Here is a 25381-nt window from a genome sequence, read left to right on the forward strand (position 1 = left end):
ACAGCTGAACCGCGGCAACAAGTAGTGGTGTTTTCGTAATCAGCGTAATTTGAAGGAATCAGCTGAATGGATTGAACTCACTCGGTAAAACAGTGACTTGGCCCCACCTAGTGTCTGTTTTAGTTTCATATTAAACGTATCATTTAATAGATTGACATATTGACATATTTCTGCCTTTAAACTTTAAAACATTAATTTCATAACATTTTATGCATTTGTAGGCTTATTGCAGTGTAAATGCATTCAGTAATGATGTCTCCGGCTTTTGTTGACACTGATTGATTTTTACTAGTACAGCCCTTTATTATTTTAACTGAGTTCATCGATTGAATTATATATATATATATATATATATATATATATATATATATATATATTTTTTTTTTTTTTTTTTTAATGCCCCTGGACATCAGTTTACAGGTTTGTTTCTGATGCTGTCAATGTTGTTTTTGGTTTTTGGTTACATTAAAAAACTGCAGTTAGCTCAAAAAGCTGAGGGTACACGACAGGCGCTGTTTGGATGAGCATGATGCTTGTATGTTCAATGCATGTCGTGTGTGTTTCACTAGCTCCGTTCCCGTGGACACCTCTTGTTTGACCTAATTCTGGATATTTCCATCCTAAAACGTGTGATTAATCCGTATCTAAAGCCGTGTCTACACCAAGAGAACCCATTATAATCAGTTGATGCGGTGACTGTCCACACGGGAAGAGGCGCGAGGCGACCAATCTTCTACAGTAACCTCCTTCTATTCCAAATATTGGAAACATGCCTTGTATGCTTTGAAAGTGAAACCTAAAAAAACAGCGCGCATAAGAGAGCGACTGCATGCTTTCGCGAGCTTCAGCAAATGCACGCGATCCCAGATAGCAGGCTTCCCAGCCGAAAGAACCCCCCGCGTGAAACTGAAATAATAACGGATGATATAAGATTTTGGTCATATCGCCCATCTAAGTCATTCATCCCACACTATCAACAGGCGCGTCATATAGGCTACACTTCTTGTACTTCGTTTGGGCACCACAAGGTGTCACTGTGGCCTCAAGCTTACCCTCGACTACTCTGGCTCGATTGCTTTTCCTGACGAAACACGCCTCCTCATTACCCTACGGACAAAGAAATGTATAAATAAATAAATGTGAAAATAAATAAATGTATAAATAAATAAATGTGGAAATATATAAATGTGGAAATAAATAAATAAATACGTAAATAAATATATAAATGTGAAAATAAATAAAAGTGGAAATAAATAAATGTATAAATAAATGAATAAATAAATGTGGAAAAAAATGAAAAATACATAAATAAGGAAATAAAATTATAAATAATCATTTATTTTTGCTTTTTTACTTTTCTTTGTACATTTATTTATATATTTATTTATTTATTTTTGCTTTTACATTTCTTTGTACATTTCTTTCTTTATTTATTTATTTCTAAATATGGCAGGTTTGGTCCTCCATATCAAACATCATAAAAGGAACATAAAAATTCTGTGAGAAACATACTGTAATTTAAGTCATTATTCACTAATATTCTCATCTACTGCTGCCACTGGATCATTGAGTCAGGTTAAGTTCAACTCAAGAACCAGATCAGTCTGATTGATAACTGAGTGATGCATTCAGACAGATTCATTGAGACAATCTGACTCCAAATAAAGATTCATTCATGATTCGGCCATCAGTAATTGCCATGAACATGCAAAGATTGGTGATTGGTGTTCCACTGAAGAAAGTAAGTGAAGCAGGTTTGAAATAACATCAGGGCAAGTAAATGATGGCAGAATTTCTCATTTTAAGTCTTTATATAGTATTTGTAGTCTTGTTTTGTCAAACTATGACTGTAAATCATCACGTCTGATAGAATGGGGCTGTTTGGATTGTGATGCCCTGTTCTGTTTTTGATGTTTGTCACTGAGTAAGGCTTACTCTGGTGTACATGTATGATTCAGATGCTCAGACGTGTCTCTGTGAAGTCAGAAACCATTGCGTTATGGTTACATCAGTGGCAACTTGGAGGCATCGAGCACTTCTAACATCTGAAGCACTTCAGATTGGTTGAGATGGGATATTCATAGTAACATGCCAATTGAAACTGACTTTGTTGCTGTGTAATGGTACGCGCCTCTCAAGTAGGGTACTTAGCATGCACTCGGGTGTAATACATCCCACGGCAGATAATAAAAAATTCATTGATTATTTTTCTAAGAGTTTCCAAGACATTCAGGACCTTTGACTGGGCTCTTTAATGTGCCTTAAAGAAGGCGACAGGAACTGTCAACTTAGATGTCTCATCTACTGTCGTCATGGCGCCAGCAGGACATTTTAACCCAGCAGATGCTTACATAACAGCTCTTAATGAGAAGAGCAGCCAAAATGGCATTCATCACCAGTGTGAGTGGTTCACTCAGCAGCTTGGTCATTTCCACTGTTGTGAATATAACACCTATGCTCTCTCAACCATTTTATGTGATCTGATTAGGCTTGACATTTAGAGAGTTATTTTTTTTTCTATTCAATTAATTAAAAGGATGTCAATTATTTTCACTGCCTGACACATTGGTGTCAATGTATGTTAATTTCAGTCTTCTGTCCATTATATTTGTAGAAGACATTTACTGAAACTTTGGTCTTCCACATGCTTGCTTGCACTGATGGGGACGGAATGCTGTGAGTTGGAATGCTGAAATACTGCTAAAATACTCTGACAGGGTTTCTGGCTCTATTTAGTCAGCTATGCCACAGCACCACTACTGAATCTATACCATAAAACATACAGCGTGACCAGTGTAGTCCGATTCCTAAGTTCTTTTAGTGAATCAAAAACATGTAGCACAACTGGTGTAAGACTCTCAAACAAATGACTCTAATTAGCCTGTTCTTTTTAATTAATCAAAAACATACAGCAAAAAGTGTGTAGTCTGACTCCTGAACGTATGACTCTACTGATAAAATACTTTGAAAGGCTTTTCAGCTCTGTTTGTGCAGCTGCACCACAGCACCACTACTGAATCTGTACCATAAAACATATAGCATGACCAGTGTACTCCGATTCCGAACAAATGACTCTTATGAGCCTGTTCTTTTTATTGAATCAAAAACATACAGCACAAACTGTGTATTCTGAGTCCTGAACGAATGACTCTTATGAGCTGGTTGTTTTGGTGAATCAGTAACATACAGTGTAACTGATGTATTTCGAATTACGAATGAATGCTTCTTTTGAGCTGCTTCTTTTTAGGGGATCAGAAACATACAGCACAAACTGTGTAGTCTGACTCCTGAACAAATGCCTCTTATGAACCTGTTATTTTTGGTGAATCAAAAACATAGGAAGCAAATTGTGTTGTCTGATTCCCGAACGAATGACTCTTATGAGCCTGTTGTTTTTAGTTAAGCAAAAACATACAGCACAAATTGCGTATTCTGAGTCCTGAAAGACTGATTCTCGTGAGCTGGTTCTTTTTTGTGAATCAAAAACATACTGTACAGTGTTTGTCTGACTCCTGAACGAATTACTCTTATGAGTCTTTTTTCTCTCTTTTTTAATGACTTAAACATCTTAGAACTAACTGTGAGATGTGATGACGTTTTTGTCAGTAGACCAATTATTTTATTGGATTTATGCCACATTTTAATAAAAAAGGATTTCATCATTTAGCAATGAGATTGCATTTTTTTTTTCCCTTGAAATGCTTGTTTCTTAAAAGTACTAAAAGAAACATTAATGGAACTGAAATCATTAAATTCTCTACAATTCTCATCCCCACATGTATTCATGTGCAATTATTAGTGAGTGAAGCCCAATAAATGGGTTTGATGTACATCCTAAACTTCAGAATGTCTTATTCCCCTCTATATCCGTCTCCTCTGATTGAGGTGCTCAACGGTGGCCCATTTCCTGCCTCTCTTGTGGTCAGACAGATGGCCGACCTGGACGGCAGATCACGTTCTGCCTCACTTTCCTCAGGACCGGCTCTGGCTTCAGGCTGAGCCAGGTCATCGAATCCAGCCTCACTTGCTCTCTGTGTCGCCATCCCTGGAGGGCTGCAAAAAACTCTCAGAGAAATTGAATAAAATATATTTCCTGACTTTGCCAGCAAGCTGTCCTTTTCCATAAGCTGCACAGAGTGTAATGGAGGGGAAGGCGAATGTGTGCAGATGGAGTGTTTAGACGGTCTGGACACGTACCTTCTGTTTCTCCGTTCTGTAGCCTTGGGTTGCCCTGCCTCAGGTCACAATATTGTTTAATGATGGTGGCTGGGACATTAGCCCTGTAGCTTTCATAATTTCAAGGGATTCATGCCCTAAACTCAGAAAAATAATAAATAAATAAAATACTATTTGGCTGTTATAGTCTGGCAATAATGTTCTGTGAAGAAAGAAATGAATATTTGGGTTTGAAAGGCTCTTTTTTCCCCTCTGTTTTTCTTCTTTTTCTTACGTTACTGTTCAAAAGTTTAAAGTCAGAAAGATTTGTTAATGTTTTTAAAAGAGTCTTCTGCTCACCAAGGCTGCATTTATTTGAAAGAGTGCTATTGTGAAATATTACAATTTAAAATAACTTATTATGTTTTATTAAAATGTAGTTTATTCCTGTGATGCAAAGCTACATTTTCAGCATCATTACTCCAGTCTTCAGTGTCACATGAACCTTCAGAAATCATTCAATATGATTTGGTGCTCGAGAAACATTTCTTATTTTAGTTAGTTCCAATAAATAAAGTAAATTATGACTTGATGATTTGTGTAAAATGACTCTGCTATTGTATATTATGTTAATACTGCAAGTTTCTACATTGCTTGGCAACTGCAAACAGTTCAACATTAGTTTAATAAACTTGATTATGTGGCAGAAGAATTGTGTATTCACAGCCTTATAATTCAGCAAGGAAAGATATTTCAGTGACCATTGTGTTTTCAGCATAAGAAATCAACAATTACCTTTGATTCACTGTTACTCCTTGGAAAAGGCAGCAGTAATTACAAACGAATTGGAAACATGAATTTAGCTGAGCACTCTCGCTAACTTCTGAGGCAAGTCTTTCATCTGAAATATGCGCTTAATATAATTGCCTTGAGGGGAATAAGGCCGGTCTGACCCATATCGGTGTAATTAGTCTACTTTGAAAACTGTGTGATGAAAGGGGAGAAGGTCAGATAACAAGATTTATTTGACAGCACAGGAATATGCATGCTATTTTATTCAATTTGTATGGAGTATGTGGTTGTTTGTGTAAACACAAATGACATATTTGATCAATGCAATAAAAAAAAGGTCAATCAGAGCAGCCAATGTTCCTCTGTAAACATGCAGTGTCTAATGATGATTAGATATTAAAATATTAAGACAAAAATATTAAGATTGCATATGGAAGAATATATCCAGGAATGTTATCTAAAAGTCACCCTATGCTTTTCCACAAGTAATAGCAGGATTGATTGAGCATTTGAGAGTATTGTCCAAAGCCATTCACAGCTCTGTCTGTCACGGTTACAGATGCTCTTGCTGTGTTCTGCTTGTGGAAATGGCTTTGGGCATCTGGTCATTTTGTTCTGCAATGTGAAGCTTTTCTAGCAGCTCTCGACTGACCAGAATGAATAATGACGGCTGTTAGTGTGCAGAGAGAGACGATCCAGCCCTGAGATATGTGCAAAACAGAGAGAGAGACTTTCAAATGTGTTGAAAGCTACTTGGATTAAGGTACACTGCACTGAAAGAGAGCAATAAACTGGTGTATGATGGTGCCTGTGCCAAATATTTGCTCTGGCACAATAAAGCAAACGAATAATAAGATTGGTCTGTGGTGCTACGGACAATAAATAGAAGCATTTCTATATTTCTCATAAAGCACTGTTTACATCTTTATCCAATGGTCTAAATAGCTACATGGAATTTTTACGATGGTGGACTGTATATGCAATATGTTGTCATTTATATACCTTTTTAGACAATGTGAACAAATCGTTGTTGTGTATCTGTACTCGACTCAATTAGAGCCGTGCACTGCTGGCTAATTTAATCAAGTAGAGTATCCTGTTGCCTCTTAGTCATGCACATCTTATCTTACAGCAGCAGCATCAGGTCAACAAGCTCATGACGTCAGAGTTTTAAAACAATTGTTGCATTTGAACAGAATTAGGAGCTGCATGCATTATTTATTATGGATGTTTCTTCAACTATAGGTAACATAAACATTCTCAAAATAAATATTGATTTCATTTGTCTATAAACACATTAAATGGATTGGAAAATAAATGGTTAATTTATATTTAATAAAACTTAAATATAAATTTTTAAGTTGTATGGTAACAGTGTTATGTTATCTATCTATCTATCTATCTATCTATCTATCTATCTATCATTGCCATTAATGTGAAATAACTGAACATAAACATAGAAGCCTGATAAAAATGCTAATTTAAGAATAAAATCTTAAACGGCACTTAGAGGGTTTTTGCATCTGAGCTATTCATATATGTTTTCACGGTAACACTTTACAATAAGGTTCATTAGTTAAACATTAGTTAATGTATTAACTAACATGAACTAACCATGAGCAATACATTTGTTACTGTATTTACTAATCTTCGCTAACGTTAGTTAATAAAAATACAGATGTTCATTGTTAGTTCATGTTAGCTCACAGTGCATTAACTAATGTTAACAAGATTTTAATAATGTATTAGTAAATGTTGAAATTAACATTAACAAAGATTAATAAACGCTGTATAAGTGCAGTTTATTATTAGTTAATGTTAACTAATGTAGTTAACTAATGAACCTTATTGTAAAGTGTTACCGTTTTCACTTTTCATTTAAATTTTAGTTTAAGTTTTAGTCATTTTGTTATGCGATTGTCATTTTCATGATTTTAAAAATTATTCTCTTTAGCTTTAATTTATTTTTATTTCAGTTTTAGTCATTTTAGTACTGCACTTAAACTTACTTTATTTGTTATTTGCAAAGGCAGCATTGCTAAATATTTATGTTTTATTTTTAATTAGTGAAACATTTATTTTTAATTGTTTTAGTTGACAATACACTGCCATTTTTTTTTGAGTGTCATGAATATTTCTACCACAGTGTCATCTGAAATTAAGTACTGACGGTGACAGAAATAACATTTTTAACATACTTGGAATAAAATAGCCAACATTTTTTTGCTATGGCTAATATTATATCTAGTATTTTATTTATTTGAAATGCATACAAGTCATATTTTCAGTTTTTGCTTTTGATATTTTTTTTCTTCACATAGTTGCCTCTCTTGTCTAACTTAAAAACAAAAAAACTTTAGGGGCAGAATAGGGACATAAGAAGAAGCACCCATTGTTTTTCCAGTGATTTGTCTTGATAATGATCTTAAAGGGGTCATTGGATGCAAAACTCACTACATGTTGTTTGAACATAAATATGTGTTTGCAGTGTGTGTACACAACCACCCTATAATGATAAAAATCCACCCAGTGGTATTTTTTTAAATATTTATAAGTAATATCCTCTTTTTCAAATCAGGCCATTCTCAGCTTCTTGTCGGTGTGATGTCACACCGACCAAGGCCACTCCCACGATAGTTGATTGACACGGCCGTCTTACCTTAAACCCGCCCTAAATGAGCAGAGTAAGCTGTAAACAGTCCTACCGCCATTGTGTCGACTCTGGTGCAGGGGAAGACAAGATGTCTCCGACTAAGCGATTGAGGTGTTTTGTTGTTGGATGTAATAATGAATATAGCAGTCGTCATTTACTCCCGACATCTGAGCCGCTGAAGACACAGAGGATTAACGTTACTTGAATTTTTTAAGGAAATACGCCCGGCGATCTACATAAATGCGTCGTTCGTGCGAATCATTCGTGATCCAGCTTCACCTACAGCAGAAGTGAGTATAAGGGTTTTTTTATGCATCTTTGCAAATCGCCTTTCTTAATAATGTGCTAGTCAGCAACTTTTGCGGCGAAATGTGGCTAAAGTAAACATTACAGCTCGTCAGCCCACAGAAGAGAGGGGCGAAGTCAGCAGAGCTCATTAGCATTTAAAGGCAAATGCAACAGAACGGCTTGGTCTAAAAAGGGCTGATTTTGATAAGGTAAAAAGGGTGTTTTTTTACACTACCACTGAGAAATTTTAACCAAAGTATGTTGTAGACTTCTCATTAAGACCCTAAAGAATCAACTTGTGGAAAATAGGCATTCGATGACCCCTTTAAAATGGAAAGTATGTGTTCAGGAAGCAGAGCTCTGTTGGCCATCTGCGTTGTCTCGTCGGTCTAAATAAATTTGACAGCAAAACATTAGGTCAGCTATGTAAGTCATTAGGGTCATGTGAGTGCTCTCATATTTTGGATTTCGTTGTCATCTCGGGTCTGTGAGTCAGAGTCCTCTTCAGACAAACACACATGTGACATGCACACTCACATGAACCTTATATCTGTGGCAAAGAGCTTCTCCGAAATGCCAGAAGGGCATGATGTTTTTGCATTCGCAGGCTGTTTGCATGTGTTCTTCTCAATAGTTTGAGTTACATACTGGGTGTCTTGTTTTACATTCGCTCCATAGAACTGGCACTGACAAGCAGACGGCATGCCACAGGCGAGGTCAGAAATGCTAGCTGTCTGCCGTGACGCAACCCTCCCGAGGCTTTTGCATTTAAAAAAGGGAAACAACTTTGTTTTGGATTGGATCCATCCTACTATATTTCTCTCACAACATGAATCTTTTCTATTCGCAGCGTTTTAAAGGAATAGTTCTCCCTCATGTCGTTCCAAACCTGTGTGACTTTCTTTCTTCTGTGGAGCACTAAAGGAAAAATATTGAAAAATGTATTCTCTCAAAGCTATCGTATGACTTTGAATGACTCAGAATATGGTGCAAGTCTTATGAACCACCATTATGATACTTTAATGGTGCTTTTTTGTCATTTCGGAGCTTGACAGACACAGTCCTCATTCTTTTTCATTATAGTGAAAAGATTGGCCTGGGTATTCTTCAAAAACTTCCACAAAAGAAAGAAAGCCAGGTTTTGGTGGTAAAGAGATATTATGAATTAATTCTGTTAAATACTTTTTAAAATATTAAATCTGAAGCTTTGAGTTTCTTTATTTTGTTGATAACTTCAGTACTTATAGCTTACAGGGATGTAAAAAATATTTACTTTTAAGTGAGAACTGAATCTGGTAACAATCGTGGCTGTGTATAGCCTACTTCAACTTAACCGAGCACAGCGGTTAAGGATTATATTAATTGATTTCGAACAGCCTGATGAAATGAGCTTGTACTTTTTCTGGAGTTAATTAGTTCTGTTTAGTGAGGAAAGGCCATGTAAGTTCTTTGGGAAGAATAAATATTTTTATTAATCTTTTTTCATACTACTTTGACTTAGTCTTAACTTTTTTAAAATAGATTTACAAAGTAGTTTGATGGTTATTGCATTAAAAACATAATTGCAAGATAATTGTGTTTTTGTCACTGCAGGAGGTTGTGGTGCGAAGCTGTGAAATGTTGCTGTTGTGCATCATTTTTTAAATGTATTATAGAATTATTTTATGTACTTCATGTTGACATGCTAGTACGTATATTTTCAATAATGATTATTTTTTATTAATCATTTGTTTGCTTTGACTAATGCTTTTAATACTTTTAAACACATTTAGGAACTCAAAATGGTTATTATAATTAAGATAATAAGATAATTATCAAAAAACAAACAAAAAAAAAAACAGTGAATGTCTTTTAAATGTGGCTATTTTGCAGAATTGTTCTTTATACATTTAATCAATATTTTCTGTATTATATATTTATTTTATTTATTTATATCTATTTTTATTAATATTTTATTGATAGGTGCAAAGTGTTATAATAATGTGTTATTCTATACACACACAAACACATATTATTTTAATATGTATCATTATTATTATTTATATCCTTAAAATTATTGTTATTATTAATTATATTGTTGTTATTGAATAATAGCAATACTACTTTATAAATAATAATAATAGTGATAATAATTATTATTAATAGATTAAATAGCTGTTGGATAATAATAATAATAAAATAATTTATATAACAATAATAATTTAAATGTTTATGAGTAATAATAAAATAATTATCACTTTTTTCATTACTACTTATTATTGATATTTAACAACAACAACAACAATAGTAATACTAAAAATAATCATTTAATATTAATAATAATAATAATTTTATTATTGATCTTGTTAGGTTTATTGATAGGTGCAAAGTGCATGATTATGAAAAATATGTATTTATTAAAAAATTTAAATATAAAGGGTGCAAATTGCATGATGATGGAAAATGTGTATTTATTCATTCAAAAATAATGATAATAGTGTAAATGTTAAAGACAACTATTGGGGCTTTATTATTAGTTGGGTTTGGGCTATTATGATATAATGTATAATGCGTGCTTTGGAACCTATAAAGTTTTATTGTTAAAAATCATTATAAACTTTATTTGACCAAAGACAAAAACTTCTGTGAGATTAAAAATCTCTTTTACAAGATTGACTTAGGCAGCCGAAAATAACAAGTTTCCTCTTTTTATTCCACACATAAATGGGAACAAAATGTCAGCAAGGGTGATGATTTAAAGAAGGTGAAAATTAAGTTAATTTTAGCATATAGTCCCTAACTGTATATTTTCATATGTTTAGCTTGTTGCTTAGCACTTCTGCAAGCAATTTAATTATTATGAGAATAAATGCTGATTTCTACTCTACCCAGAGGCACATTCATTTTCAGCCTGTCATTCTCTTCTGGAGAGCAGTAGGTACATCACAGCAGGTGCTATGAGCAAACTTTAAAGCATTCTTCCTTTTGTTCATATCATATGCTGAGAAGATCCATCTTTCAACCTACTCTGATCTGTCAGTCTCTGCAGTAATTCAGTCTCTGTTTGACTCCCTCCTCTTTTTATCTCGACACAAATCAACAGTGTCAGTAAAACCGCCTCGATTTTCGTCTGAATCTGAAGTTGTTTGGAGCACAACAACAGAGAGGACACCTATTTAGAGTATTTATTTGCATATCAGTGTGGTCATGTTGAGACTACCTGAATTACATGGCGAACCGAACTTCTAAACACAATAATGGAGGCTTTTTGGATCTTAAATACTGTTATTCATCTTGCTGTTTGATTTCTAGCCAGTGGCCTGTTTTCTCAATGGCTCAGTTTGAATGTAGGCTACTCTGCTGAATAGAGCTGGAATGAGGCTAAGCTCTAATTTACTGGGAATGTGATTTTCAAGCCTCGTGACTAGCCTTCAGTCTTGGAAAATAATTGAAAAAAGTAAGCTACAAATAGAATTTTAAAGATTTGCATCAATGACTGATTTGTTAATTATTCATTGATTTTGGATGTGCATTTGAAGGACTGGAAGCCTGAAACAGACTTCTTTTTTTGTATGTTTATATGACAGCCCCTTAAAAGGCATTTCTAGTTCAAGAAAGCAGTGTCTCCTGGTCTGAAGTTGGTTTCAAACTGTCAGTGTCTGCAGTGGCAAAGATGTATTATTCTCCGCAGGCCAGCTCTTTGCAGTGGTTGTAATTAAATAACCTCTGCTGTTAATTAGCGTTCCTTAATTACGCGCATTGGCCTTTCATCATTCTTTGAGCATTGCCAGGGCACTTTCCCTCTATTCTGCCTGCGTACTCAGCATTCATAGTTCTGCAACCTGTCATATTTTCTTAGTACTTGAATTTGATGTAGTGAGATATTTGCTGCTTAGGCAGCTTGAAGGAGAGTTTGGACGAGGAGGATTGGCTTTCCATAAGACCTTGATGGGATCGCTGACTTGATGAATGGAAGTTAGAGAAAAAATTGACTCATTATTTTAGTAGTAATAGAATCCAAACTGCAGTTGGCTGTCTTTCATTTCAAAGTACTATGGCGTTATACCACAATATAATAATACTGAACAATTCCATATTCATATTTCATGGTACACCCAGGTGCTTAAAAAGATGTGGTATGGCTATGGCACACGTCCAAAAAATATTGAATTACCATGGTACATGGTCAAAACCCATTCTGTTACTATATTTAAAAAAAAACAAAAAAAAAACATGGTAAAACTTTTTCGTAGTGTTGTACCTCATATTAGTGTAAGGTAAAATTGAGTACAATTTTATTATTCTAGTATTTAGTAATTAATACTTTAAAAGTATTTGTATTGTCATATTTATCATATTTCATATATTTATTATTATTACTATTATTTTTATTGTTGTTATTTAATAATAATATTTGCAATGGTAATTATAAATGTTTATTGTTATTATTAATACTACAATTTTATTGTTATTGAAAATTAAATGTATATATTATAAAATTATAATTATTGTTGTTGTTTATATCTTTAATACTAGTGTTGTTGTTGTTAATTATATTTTTGTTATTGAATAATAACAATAATACTTGATAAATATTAATAATAGTGATGATTATTATTAATAATTTAAATGTTTCTGAGTAATCAGTCATTTTCAATGATTTTATTATTGTTTTATTACTTTTAATATTGTTATTGTTATTTAACAACAGCAACAATAGTAATACTAGAAATAATAATTTAATAATAATAATAATTATTATTATTATTTACTACTACTACTACTACTATCATTTTATTATTACTTTTATTATTATGTAGTGCTGTCAAATCAATTAATCGCATCCAAAATAAAAGTTTGTTTACATAATATGTGTGTGTGTGTGTACTGTGTATATTTATATGTAAATATAAATACACACACATGCATGTATATATTAAAGAAATATATTTAATATATATTTATATTAATGTATAATATAAATCATATATAAATATGATTTATATTATACATTAATATAAATATATATTAATGTATAATATAAATCATATATAAATATGAATATGTATATAGATGTAAATATTTCTTAAATATATGCATGTTTGAGTGTGTATATATATATATATATATATATACATATAGTACACATACATTTATGATTTGACAGCACTATTATTGTTGTTAATAACAATATTTAGTAATAATATGAAGTAATAATAACAGTGATTATTATTAGTGTTAATTGTTGTTATTATTATATTGTTTATAAATTATATTTAGTTTCTTCATTATTTGTTTCACTTACTCAACATGAGTGAAAATGAGTTTATGTTAAAGGCGTGATGACCATGTTTACCCAGAAGCCCTTGAGCCGACACTAACACTGCTAACACTGTTGTTTTCGTCTGAACTTCCAGAGAAACCATTGAAAGATGGGGACGACACAGCTGACCAGACCCTCTCAGACTCTCTTTTTGCACACTGGGGTCATGACCTCGGCCCAGAGAGCCGCAAGGTGGCCCTGAAGAAGTTCCAATACTACGGATACAACGGCTACCTCAGCGACAGACTCTCTCTAGACAGAGCCATCCCAGACCTCGGGCCCGACGGGTGAAACAATCTCTCACTGCCCACCGCCTTCTCCTCTCTCCCTCTTATTAGCATATATATATATACACAGCCTTTGTTCTTTTAGAAACATCGATTTTCCTTTATCATCATGGTCACAGTGAACAAAAGGAATCACTTAGAAGAAGATGAGATAGGGAAATGTCTTCATAAATCATCAATCTCAATCATCAGTTGTTGTTTTTGTTTTTTTTGTTTAAAAAAATTAAATAGAATCCTGCGCACAATAGTGTGTCAAAAAAGCCTCAAACAATAAAATAATTTATAATTTTTGTGATGTGATTGTTCGAGAAAATTTAATAATAATTCAAGAATAAAGGCATATTTACTTTTACAATTTCACAATTTAATATGACAATACAAACTGTATATTAGTATCTATCTATCTATCTATCTATCTATCTATCTATCTAACTATCTAATAAATAAATAAATATACTGTATACTGTATATGTATATATATAATATTTTATATTAATTATAAATATCTTAATTTCTTTTTGCTTTCTGTACAATGATAGATCAATGGTTTAATTTTGCTAATAGCATATCACTTTTTCTTTTTCTTTTTATGTCACGTGGATGCAGATTTACATGAGACAGAGCAATAAATTTGGCACAGACATAATCTTTCAAAGTGTCAAACTGGAATTAAACGCCTCCGGTTATGTGATTGTTCATACCGTCTATGTAAAATGTTTGTGTGAAATCAAAACAGTCTCGCATTTTCCTTTCTAATTAAATATTTAACTCAAAATGCATAACCACCTCCTTTTAGGCTTTTCAAACTGAAATTAAATTCCAGGCACAAATGTCTTCAATTGTGATTAAAGGCAGAACTCAAGAAAAAAAAAATTTGAGATATTTCTCAATTCTTTTCCAGGTGTGTGATCCTGTATTTATGTTTTTTATGTTGTTCACAGATGCAGAAACATCTCGTACCCCTCCGGTCTACCACAAGTCAGCATCATCTTCATCTTTGTGAACGAGGCGCTGTCGGTCATCCTGCGTTCCGTTCATTCGGCGATCCATCGAACACCCTCCCACTTGCTGAAGGAGATTATCCTCGTGGATGACAACAGCAACAACGGTGAGCGCTTGTTTTTGCCCCAGCGCTGCCATTTTGATTTGCTGGGGGCACACAGGGACTCCTTAAATGGGGATTGACACTTGTATGACAGATTACGATGAATAATTCATTTGAATGTGGATTCATGTGGAAAAAATATCTGAGGTCTATTACATGATAACACTAGGGGATTATGGGCAGCAGATGTACATGTATCCCGTATGCGCAACTAAATGTTTTATGCTTTGGCATCAGAAGCGAGTCATTTCTCTCACAAACATTCTGGTCTAGAAGGAGTCAGTTTAATCAATCAAATTCTTTTTCTGAAGAGAAATCTACTACCATTTTGCATATTATCTGTGCTAAATAGTATGTAAGATGTGTGTAAAATCATAGTGTCTGAAAGGTGCCCATGGTGTAATGTTTCTTGTAGATTTTTTGAAGTGTGCATCCATATATTCTGCTTTGGCTAATATTTACATTTGTGCAAATACATCATATACTTTATATTAGTCCAAGCATTGCCTGGCAATAAAGTAAAATTAAAATAAATAAATAAATGAAATAATAATTGGGCCATTAGCACATACAGTGCTTCATATACAGAACAGTATAACTGGGTTTGTTAACTTAATCCACAGCTGCCTTTCTGTAAAATTAATTTATGTGTAGTTCCAAGTTCTAGGGCTGTGACGGTCGCCATGACAACCGCGTCGACGCGGTGGTCCATTGCCACTGGCGGAAATGCGTATAGAATTGCAATAGAATTTGGTATTTATAGCATATACCATTTAGCTGTAAATAGTTTTATTTAGACTGTTCATTCACAAAATTCACAAATTACCTCAAACGGCACGACAAAATACAATAGAACACAATACATTATAATCAGTGAATGCTGTCTACACTGGATGCGGCATGACAAATCCCCGACAGTAAACTGATGCCTTGTTTTATTTATGACTGGCTGATACAAAGTTCAAATGATTTTAACAGTTGCTTTGTTGGGTCCAGTGTAGACAGCTGTTGCGGTGCGACGCGTTAAGTCTTAAACGAGTGAGTACTTCATAATATCTCAAGAGCCGTTTCCAGGTGCTATTTGCGAGAGGAGGCCAGCGAAGACCCACTTGCTTGGTGGTGGAATAATGAGGCAAGATACCTGGCCACGGTTGCTTAAAATGCATTCGCGCAACAAGCACACCATCTGAACGCATGTTCAGTGTGGCTGGAAACATCGTAACACCAAACCGAACAAAATCAACATGTTTGTTTTTCTGTCAAAGAATTTTAAATCTAACATTATATAAAAGCCAAGGTAGGCTTAAGCAATTAGTGTTTACGTTCTAATTGTTATCAGCCAACGCAGATTATCCAGCATGTGATTGAAGTTGTTATGAATTATTTAGGCTACTTAAGGCTTATAATTATGCGTCAAACCAACGGCATAAGCCCTGTTCACACTACAAGCGACACGCAGCGACAATGTGACACGATCCCATTCATTTCAATGGAGAGCTGGCGATTTCCGGCGACACGAGCGACAGGGACTGTTGGCGACCGGATGTGGCATGTCATTATTTTTATAAATAGGTCTGTATTCACAGAAACATTTTAAAATAATGTGTCCCTGCTCGGAAATAAACGCATTTGTTGGTCCTTGACATCAAAATGTTTGAAAACCCCTGTGTGGGCTTAAGACTGACCATTTTCTGAAGATAACTACTGGCTCTGTGCAGTAAAGTACACTACTGAGGTGGGTTCATCTCAGGCCGATCAGAAGCAAAAGCTTTTATTTGCTCTCAGTCACCTCTAGAGTATCTGGTTTTTCCAGAATAATGACTTCACAGCGGTTATGCTACAGTGACCTTTTACTCGGCGTGTGTGGGATATAGTAAGGGGTCAGGGCGGTTAACGTGAGGTGCAGAGGTTTGGACATTTCATTCTCCCACAGATTGACAGTGGCCCCACATCACACCATCTGGTTGCCATGGTGAGACAAGATGATGGCTTTCTCCCTAATAAAAACAAACAGCACAGGAGACAGATGGGAGGGGAGTAATCACCAGCAGACAGCGGTGGAGACTCCAAATATCACAGACCGCTGGCAAATATTAGTGTCTGATGTTTGCAGCGTTTCAGTTCATGTTAGTAATTCCCTGAGAGGTCGAAGGGGGAGTCTATATAAACGAATTTTGATTAGAATGTAATAAAAGTCAGGTACACGTGTCACTAGGGTCTCCCCGCTTCATTTCTGGTGAGTACTGAAACTTTCTCAGAAGCCACCAGGGTGATTTAGCAAACAGCAGGTATAAGGAATGGATTTTATATTGCATGAAGAGACTCTTTTCAACTAATCCCTCTTTCGTTCACTTCACTCAAAGCTGAACTTTCAGAAAACCTGCAGAGGTTTGTGGACGAGACCAACCAGCAGCGGCCCGACTTCATTAAAGTGGTTCGGCATGAGAAGCAGGAGGGTTTGATTCGCTCTCGGGTCAGCGGCTGGAGGGCTGCGACCGCTCCCGTCGTGGCCCTGTTTGATGCCCATGTGGAGTTCAGCATCGGATGGTCAGTGACACTTGAATTTTAAGTCATTTTGCTGCCTGTACTGAACATAAAAGTGCTAGAAGGTTTTTACTTATGTTTTGTAAAGTTTTGTAAACCTTAAAATGTATCAACTATTTGTGTCAAAATGGCATCAAAAATCAGGCTTGTATCTCTATATATTGCAACTTTCATGTATATTTTCAGACTTATAAGTGCATATTCACAATTTACAGGTTATATATGTTATATACTATATATTAAAATTTACTTATATATATTCATGATTTTTATATTACAATTTGTATCTGTATATTCAGACTTATAACTGTATTTTCAGATTTACATTTATATAGCCAGATTTATAATTATATATTTTGATTTGCATTTATATATTCAGATTTCTAAATATATATTCTGATTTACCTCTATATATTCTGATTTATACATATATATTCTGATTTACTTCTATATATTCACAATTTACATTTTTATATTCAGATTATATATAATTATTTCCTGTTTGGTGCTTCATAATATAATATAATTATTATTAACTGAAAGATTTGACTTTTAAAGGGGTCATATAATGGTACATGCACTTTTACAAGTTGATTGTACTGAAATGTGTGTTAGCAGTGCCTGTACACAACCATCATAAAATGATAAAAATCCATCCAGTGTTTTTTTAATCTCCTTATTTGTTTTACCCTGTCTCAAATCAAGCCGTTCGACCGTGTGGCGTCACACGGTCGGACGCCTCCCACGATGGTTGATTGACAGCAGTGTTTCAACACAGACCCGCCCTTGCTCGTGAGCGAGCTGTCAATCATAGTCCGCGTCATTGTTGATATACGCTGGAGCTGTCTATGAGCAGAATGGCGTCTAAACGATTGTGGTGTTCTGTTCTCGGTGCAATAATGAACACAGCAGTCATTTTGATGTTCCTAAGTCCGAACCGCTGAAGACACAGTGGCTGAGTTTCGCTTTTGAAGGAATATTCCCCACGAGCAACGTCCAATGTTTTCATGTTTGCGCGAATCATTTTCACCAGACTGCTTTATAAATGAAGGTCAGTATAAAGCTGGTTTTGCTAAGAAGCTGCTCCTGAAAAAGAATCGGTACCAACTATTCGTGTTCCTGCTGAACCTCCAGAAGAAGTGAGTGTAACGTTTAATTAACCTTTATATTAATCTTTATATTAATCTTTGCAAATCGCTAGCACGCTTCACGATGTATGTGGCTAATGTTTACATTCAGGGTACATGCATGTTTTCTATTCTGACGTTCTCAATATAATTAATAATCCCACGTTTATAATGAACAAAAGCGTTACGGTTGCACAGTATCCTCAGAGACTCCCGCTGCCATTCTTCAAAATATACCCTCAACTGTTGTCAAGGCAACACTCCATGTGTGTTGTGTCAAAAACGCCCCACAGAACAGAGGGGCGGGGCGAGCAAAGCTCATTAGCATTTAAAAACACACGCACTAAAACGGTGTGCTGAACAGAGAGCTGTTTTTGAGCAGGTAAAATGAGTGTTTTCTTACAATACTAATGAGAATTTTTAATTAAAGTATATTACAAACTTTCAATTTAGACCCTAAAGAATCATATTAGCTTGTACAAAAATGGCATTATATGACCCCTTTAAAGTATGTAACTGAACATTATTTCCTTAGTATTAGACTGATATCTGCTGATCAATATGGTTCAGATTTAACCCTGATTTAAAGGGGGAAAAAATGACCAACCACTATTGATATATTATGATTAAATCTTTCCTGATGTAAATATTTTTATGATACATGATAGGTAGATTTCTAGTAGAATGTGAGTTATGAACGAAAATAAAATGTTGCAATTACCCTCTATCTTCTCTATATTGTACCTTATTTATAACAGAGAATGTATTTTTATGTTTATTATGAATTAGAATCCTGCTATTCAAGTTGAAGCAATTGAATAGAAGACGGAAACAAGGGCATTTGTTCTTGAAACATTTCTGCAAAAGAAAATTGGAGTAAATTCTTTGTAAAGCCATTCTTATACAAATTGCCACATTGAATTGAACAAGACAGTATTCAGTGTGGTAAAATGGTTTTATGAACAATTTACAAAGAACATGTGTTTCATGAATGATACCCAAGATTCTGAAGAAATCTCATTTGTATGTCCTGTAACAGCCTATTTGATATGACTAAACAGCATGGTAATGCAAAATATTCGTAAAGTTCTGCAACACAACAATTTGCAGAGTTTTCTGAAAATGCCATTCTCTGTTTAGACATTCAAACAAATAGAAAATCGATCTAGCCTCCAAATAAAAAACTATTACTGCAGAGAAGCTCATAGACACGCGTCATTTCATTTAAAATCTAGCTGTGCTGCCTTTTTCATGCTGAGAATTCAGATTTGGTGTAAATAGGTCTTCTGCGTGATGTTGTTTTTGCTCATTGTTTGTATGGAGTGCTGTAACTTTTACCTTCATTGCTCTTTTGACCCCAATACAAATTAATTCAAATACCTGCTTGCTTAACAAATCATGTTACGCCAGTGTAAGTGTTAAAATGTAGGAGACCTATGGTACATGTGGATGGAAATGCGTGTTCTTCCCTGTGGGTGTGAGGGCAGGAATATGAGCAGAAGTGCCTGTCTGCTGCAATTACTGTGCTAGGCACAGCTGTCAACTTACCTGTTAATTATTCTCTGTGCAACATGTCGAAAAACACCTCTAAAGGGCTTGGATAGAAACCAAGTCTATCTTATGCATGTCAGCTTATTCCTGCTCTCAATTCCTGCTGCGTTCTATCAGTTCATGGTTGCATCTGAAAGTTTCTCTAGGGTTCGATGCAGTTTTTACAGAGTGGATAGCACAGCTTTCAGCTAGCCTGAGGCTACTTTCCGAGATCAAATGCAGCGCTAATGCCTGTCTTCACAACTTTGAGATGGTCTTTTAAAGTAGCGTTATCTCCCACAATGACATTTTAAGTTTTAGATCGATGGGTTCTGAGAAGTCATTGCCCGCCAAAGTGAAAACTACAATCAGCTTCAATAATCAAGTGTGAAATCGCCTTTCGCTTGGGAGGGACTGCATTAAACATTGTACTCTTGGTTTTCGGAGCTCTCAAGAGACAAATTAGATAGATCCATCCAAAAACTACTGCCCATGAACTTAAAGCATGTTCTATTTCTATTGATCCAAGGGCTGAACCAATCCTTCACAGAATCAAAGATGACAGAACCAGGGTCATCTCGCCGTCATTCGACAACATCAAATACGACACGTTTGAGATCGAAGAGTACCCCCTCTCAGCTCAAGGGTTCGACTGGGAACTTTGGTGCCGCTATCTAAACCCTCCCAAATCCTGGTGGATGCAGAAGAATCAAACTGCACCAATCAGGTAATCACGCAAGATATGACCAGCATCAGCTCAGTGGTTTTACAAAAAACACAAAGGACCTTTTTTGACACATACAGAATTCCCTTACAGTGAACTACATATGCTAAGCAATTACCAAAAATATTTTTTCAGTGAGGGAGTCAGTTGTGAACGGCTCTGATTCACTGAGTGAGTCTGATTCAGATCACTAGCTCAGTTCAAGACTAGTTCAGGAATCTTATTGGCTGGCTTACTTGAAAAAACTGATTCTTAAGGATCATTTGACAGTGAATTGCATATTCTGGTTTGCAGTGTGTTTGTTGTCATGTGCAGGAAAAACTGGCTTGCAATCTAAACTGATTTAGGATGTAACTAACACCACATTGTGTAAAGATAGCTGATGAAGCTGCATTCATAAGCAAGTTCAAGACTGATTCATAAATCTTTTTGATTGACTCACTTAAAAAGAACTGTTTCTTAAGAATCATTTGGCAGCAAATCAGACATTCCAGCTTGTGATGTGTTCATTTCAAGTGCAGGAAACACCGGCACGCTTAGGAAGTAACCTCCACTTCGCGAAAAGTTATCTGATGAAATTGCATTCACAAACGGGTTTATGATTGATACGTTAAACTTTTTTAATGACTCCTTTAAATAGAAGCAGTTCTTTAAGAATCATTTGATAGCCTTCTGGGCAGCGTGCCAACATAGAGTGCTGTTGCACTACGGGCATCTCGAGTTCGAATCCCAGCTCGAGGACCTTTCCCGATCTCGCCCCCAAATAACTTGTGTCCTTTGTGTTAAATGACTCAGGAAACTGTCTCAGTCTGAATACAATATTATTAATGTAGTAAAATACATTCTTGTAAGTCATTTCACCTCATGTTTGCCATGTGTATCTCCTCTCTCAACAGGAGCCCCGCTCTGATCGGCTGCTTTGTAGTGGATCGGGAGTATTTTGAGGAGATTGGTCTGCTGGATGAAGGGATGGAAGTTTATGGAGGCGAAAACGTGGAGCTGGGGATCAGGGTAAGAGATATTCATACTGCCGACGAAAGTTTTGAAAGTGCAGCAGGAGACAGGATGTCTGGAGTTTGAGCAGACGAGCAGACGCGTGTCAATGAATAATGCTGTTTCATTTGATGAAAAGATGCTTTATGCAGGTTGTTCTTTGAGGGCAGACGGATATGTGGAGGTTTGCAGCCTCTGGTTACAGATAAACCTGTGTGTGTGTGTGTGTGTGTGTGTGCGTCATCGCACACAATTAAAGTAGAGCACTCTGCGCCTCGCTAATGATAAGCTGCCAAACATACTCCTCGCTCCAAACTGGTGGGGTCCTAACCTCTCACTATTACACATGTATAGAGCCCCATCGAGACCTCTGCCGACTCCCATCAGACCCAGCAGCCCTGTAATTAGCCTCCGCAGCCAGAATGCAAGCCCAGGCTGTGAATGGAGCTCGCCACAGCAGATACACGGTCACTTGCTCTCACTGTGATTTGGCCTAGCAAAGTTGCAATCACTCCACGCAGGGTGCGCCTCGACAATACCGAGCAGATCAATCCCTCCATTACACGCACAGATTTTGTTTTTCTGTGTTTCATCACTAAAGGTCTCAATGAGGAGAGAGGAAATGAATTTGTCTCAGGAAGTGGCAGGCACCATGTGTGCGGTGGGATCTGTTACTGCGTGGAGATAATGGCCCTCAACATCTGTTCATACAGCTGTGTCTTTACTGCCTAATTCCACACTCTCATCTTCTGAGCTCCTTTGTGCCCCCGAATCTCCAAATGCAACATCGCACAAATGTTGCAATCCTGCAGATGAAGTTTGTCAGTCTTTCTGCAGCAGGGTTTTGGAGGTCTGTAGCTCAGGCATGATGTTAAGATACATTTTCGTTGTCATTTGGTTGCATTTTTAGTCAACAGAAGCTATATGCTCTGCAAATAAATAAATAAATATTTTTTTCTTGTATTAGAGTGAAAATACCTAAAAACCAAAAATTATTATTAATTAATTTTTTAAATACATTGTAATATATTTTATTGATACATATATTTGATTTACATTTTATAAATTTTTTAAACAATTTATTTCTTAGATGTTTAACTATCTTTGCAAAAAAATAAAAATACATCCAACGTAATTGATTGATCTATTAATTGATTGATTTTTGCATTGTAGATATTTTACATTTTCATGGTATTTTTTGGTGACAATCTTAAATGACTAAAATCTTGCGTTTTTAGTCTATTTAGATCTCTGAAAATAATTTTAATCAGTGTTTTATCTTGTTGACACTGACTAAAACAGATCAAATGAATTGAGAAGCATCTTACATCTTATTTTTAAGACTTGTTTTCAGAGATTATATTCAGATTTATTATTAATTTAGAAAATGTTTTTATCCAAAGTAACTTACTTGCTTTTTGCCAGTGGTGTAAGACAAATGTGTAAAATTTTTTTGTTGTTGTTGTAATTTGCATTTTTGCTTTTTAGAGTAAAACCTGTTTTAAATATTATAATGCTATAATAATGTAATATAATAATAATAATAATCATGATCATCATGACAATTAAGATATTGCTTTTTTGTAATGTAACTTCTATACTGCAGTCATTTTTTGCAGATATTTTGATGGACAGTTTTCTAAGATTGCACCTTGTCAGTCAAACTCACGCTGGAGGCACTGAACCAAAATAAAATTTCCCGTTTTGCTGATCATCATTGACATTGTGCTGACGGGAGCTATTTTTTGCTTTGAAAGAGGGTACATGCTCAATAAAAGGGCAACGCATCTGTGCTCTTCTATTCTTAGCTCTTGCTAAAGGGCTCTGTTTATCAGTGATGGAGAATGAAAACTGTCTTTGATCATGTCAGATGTCAGCTTGGTTTATCTGCAATCTGTTGTGGTTCCAGGTAAAGAATAATGACTTGGGCAGTATTGTCCCTTTGGTGACATGCTTATTGGTGGTTAATTCGGTCAAATAAGCATAAATAAGCATTAATCGAGCATTAAATAAAATTGAGAGCCCTATACAAATGATCCAGATGCATTATAGCAAATGCGAAACAAAAATATTTTCCTCAGTATTTTTTCCCGTTTTCCAGTAAAAATATGTAAATGTCCTTACAAAAATTAAATATATTTTTTATTTATTATTATTATTATTAATAACACTGGGTGGAACAACATATTTCATGATAAATTCTCTGAAAAAATTTAATAATAATTGTTATTATTTTATCATTATTATAGCATTATAATATTAATGAAAAATAATGATATTTTCAGAAAACATGTAATGCAATAAATATTTTCCCCAGTGTTCATTTTGTTATTCTTCTAATATTTTTTTTGTTTTAAGAATAGAACAAGAATCGTTTGTATACATAGAGATTATTTATAACATTTTGTGAGGTTTAAATTATTAAAACAATAAAGTAGTAAATTTAGCCAATTTTATTGCTTAGGTGTTTCGATTTTTTGTGACAAATAAAAAACTTAAAAAACAAAACAAAAACACAGATAAAATTATTTTTTCATTGTAGATGACTCTCTGTGTTTTTTGGAAAGCGACCAAGTCTTAAATGTCTCCCAGACAATATAAATCTGGTTTGATTCTCATTTCATGCTTGCGAAATTTGCTTCTGTGCAACAGATTACGGTCTGTATATCTCTGTCTGCAGCAGGTATTGTATGCAAATGCGAGAAATGATTTTTTAATGCTTCGGGAGAACAGACGGCTCAGTCATGGATCATTGGGATTGTTGTCAATGATTATGCATATGAATCATTCTCCTGGCAAATAGGAACAACACACATCTGTCCACTTCCTGTTGAATCCCGCCCCAATGAGTCATAGCGTTAAAAACCTGGCAAACAAGCATATCAGAATGAATATAATCCCCCCTTCCCATTCAAACAAATAATCAGATAGAAAATACACCACCAGGTTCTCTTGAAACCATTTTTAGTCTAATGCAAACTGGATGCTTTTAAATACAGTTCAGTTGCACTGAAACGACCCTGACATATGCCTCAACCAGATGTTGCACTTCATATTTCACCAAACCAGGCCTGAACGAAAGTGTTTGGGTGTGAATGTCTGAATGAAGTTCAGCATGCTGGCATGTGGCCTATATAATCCCGTGTGAAGATTTACTACAGAGATTCCCTCGGTTTAAAAGTTCTGCAGGAGCGCAGTGAGTTGGAAAAACCACGAAAAATCAAACCCACAAACAGAAATAAGCTGCTATTTTCCATTTTGAGCAGCATAACGTGCTAATTGAGGGCAAATCACTGAATAAACATGAATTACATGAAACCACTCTAGGAAAACAGCAGCGTTTTGTAATTTTTCTCCCATTTTTACTGACACACCAGGCGGTCACTGCTATTGAAGGGGTCATATGATGCGATTTCATGTTTTCCTTTGTCTTTAGAGTGTTGCAAGCTGTTTGTGCATATACAGGTTCTGGTCATATAATTAGAATATCATCAAAAAGTTGATTTATTTCACTAATTCCATTCAAAAAGTGAAACTTGTATATTATCTTCATTCATTACACACAGACTGATATATTTCAAATGTTTATTTCTTTTAATTTTGATGATTATAACTGACAACTAAGGAAAATCCCAAATTCAGTATCTCATAAAATTAGAATATTGTGAAAAGGTTCAATATTGAAGACACCTGGTGCCACACTCTAATCAGCTAATTAACTCAAAACACCTGCAAAGGCCTTTAAATGGTCTCTCAGTCTAGTTCTGTAGGCTACACAATCATGGGGAAGACTGCTGACTTGACAGTTGTCCAAAAGACGACCATTGACACGTTGCACAAGGAGGGCAAGACACAAAAGGTCATTGCAAAGAGGCTGGCTG

General features: G+C 35.2%; 1 protein-coding gene across 1 annotated transcript in view; it reads left to right on the forward strand.

The window, feature by feature from the left end:
• The window catches only part of galnt18a (UDP-N-acetyl-alpha-D-galactosamine:polypeptide N-acetylgalactosaminyltransferase 18a), a 61245-nt gene that overhangs the window by 14589 nt on the left and 21275 nt on the right, over positions 1–25381 (forward strand). Inside the window, exons 2-6 of the mRNA XM_058768014.1 lie at positions 13285–13477; positions 14419–14585; positions 16946–17129; positions 20313–20510; positions 21404–21518. Of these exons, the coding sequence (XP_058623997.1) occupies positions 13285–13477; positions 14419–14585; positions 16946–17129; positions 20313–20510; positions 21404–21518 (857 nt within the window). The remainder of the gene's footprint in view (positions 1–13284; positions 13478–14418; positions 14586–16945; positions 17130–20312; positions 20511–21403; positions 21519–25381) is intronic.

This window comes from Onychostoma macrolepis, chromosome 25 (assembly GCF_012432095.1).
Source record: "Onychostoma macrolepis isolate SWU-2019 chromosome 25, ASM1243209v1, whole genome shotgun sequence".
Classification (NCBI taxonomy): Eukaryota; Metazoa; Chordata; class Actinopteri; order Cypriniformes; family Cyprinidae; genus Onychostoma; species Onychostoma macrolepis.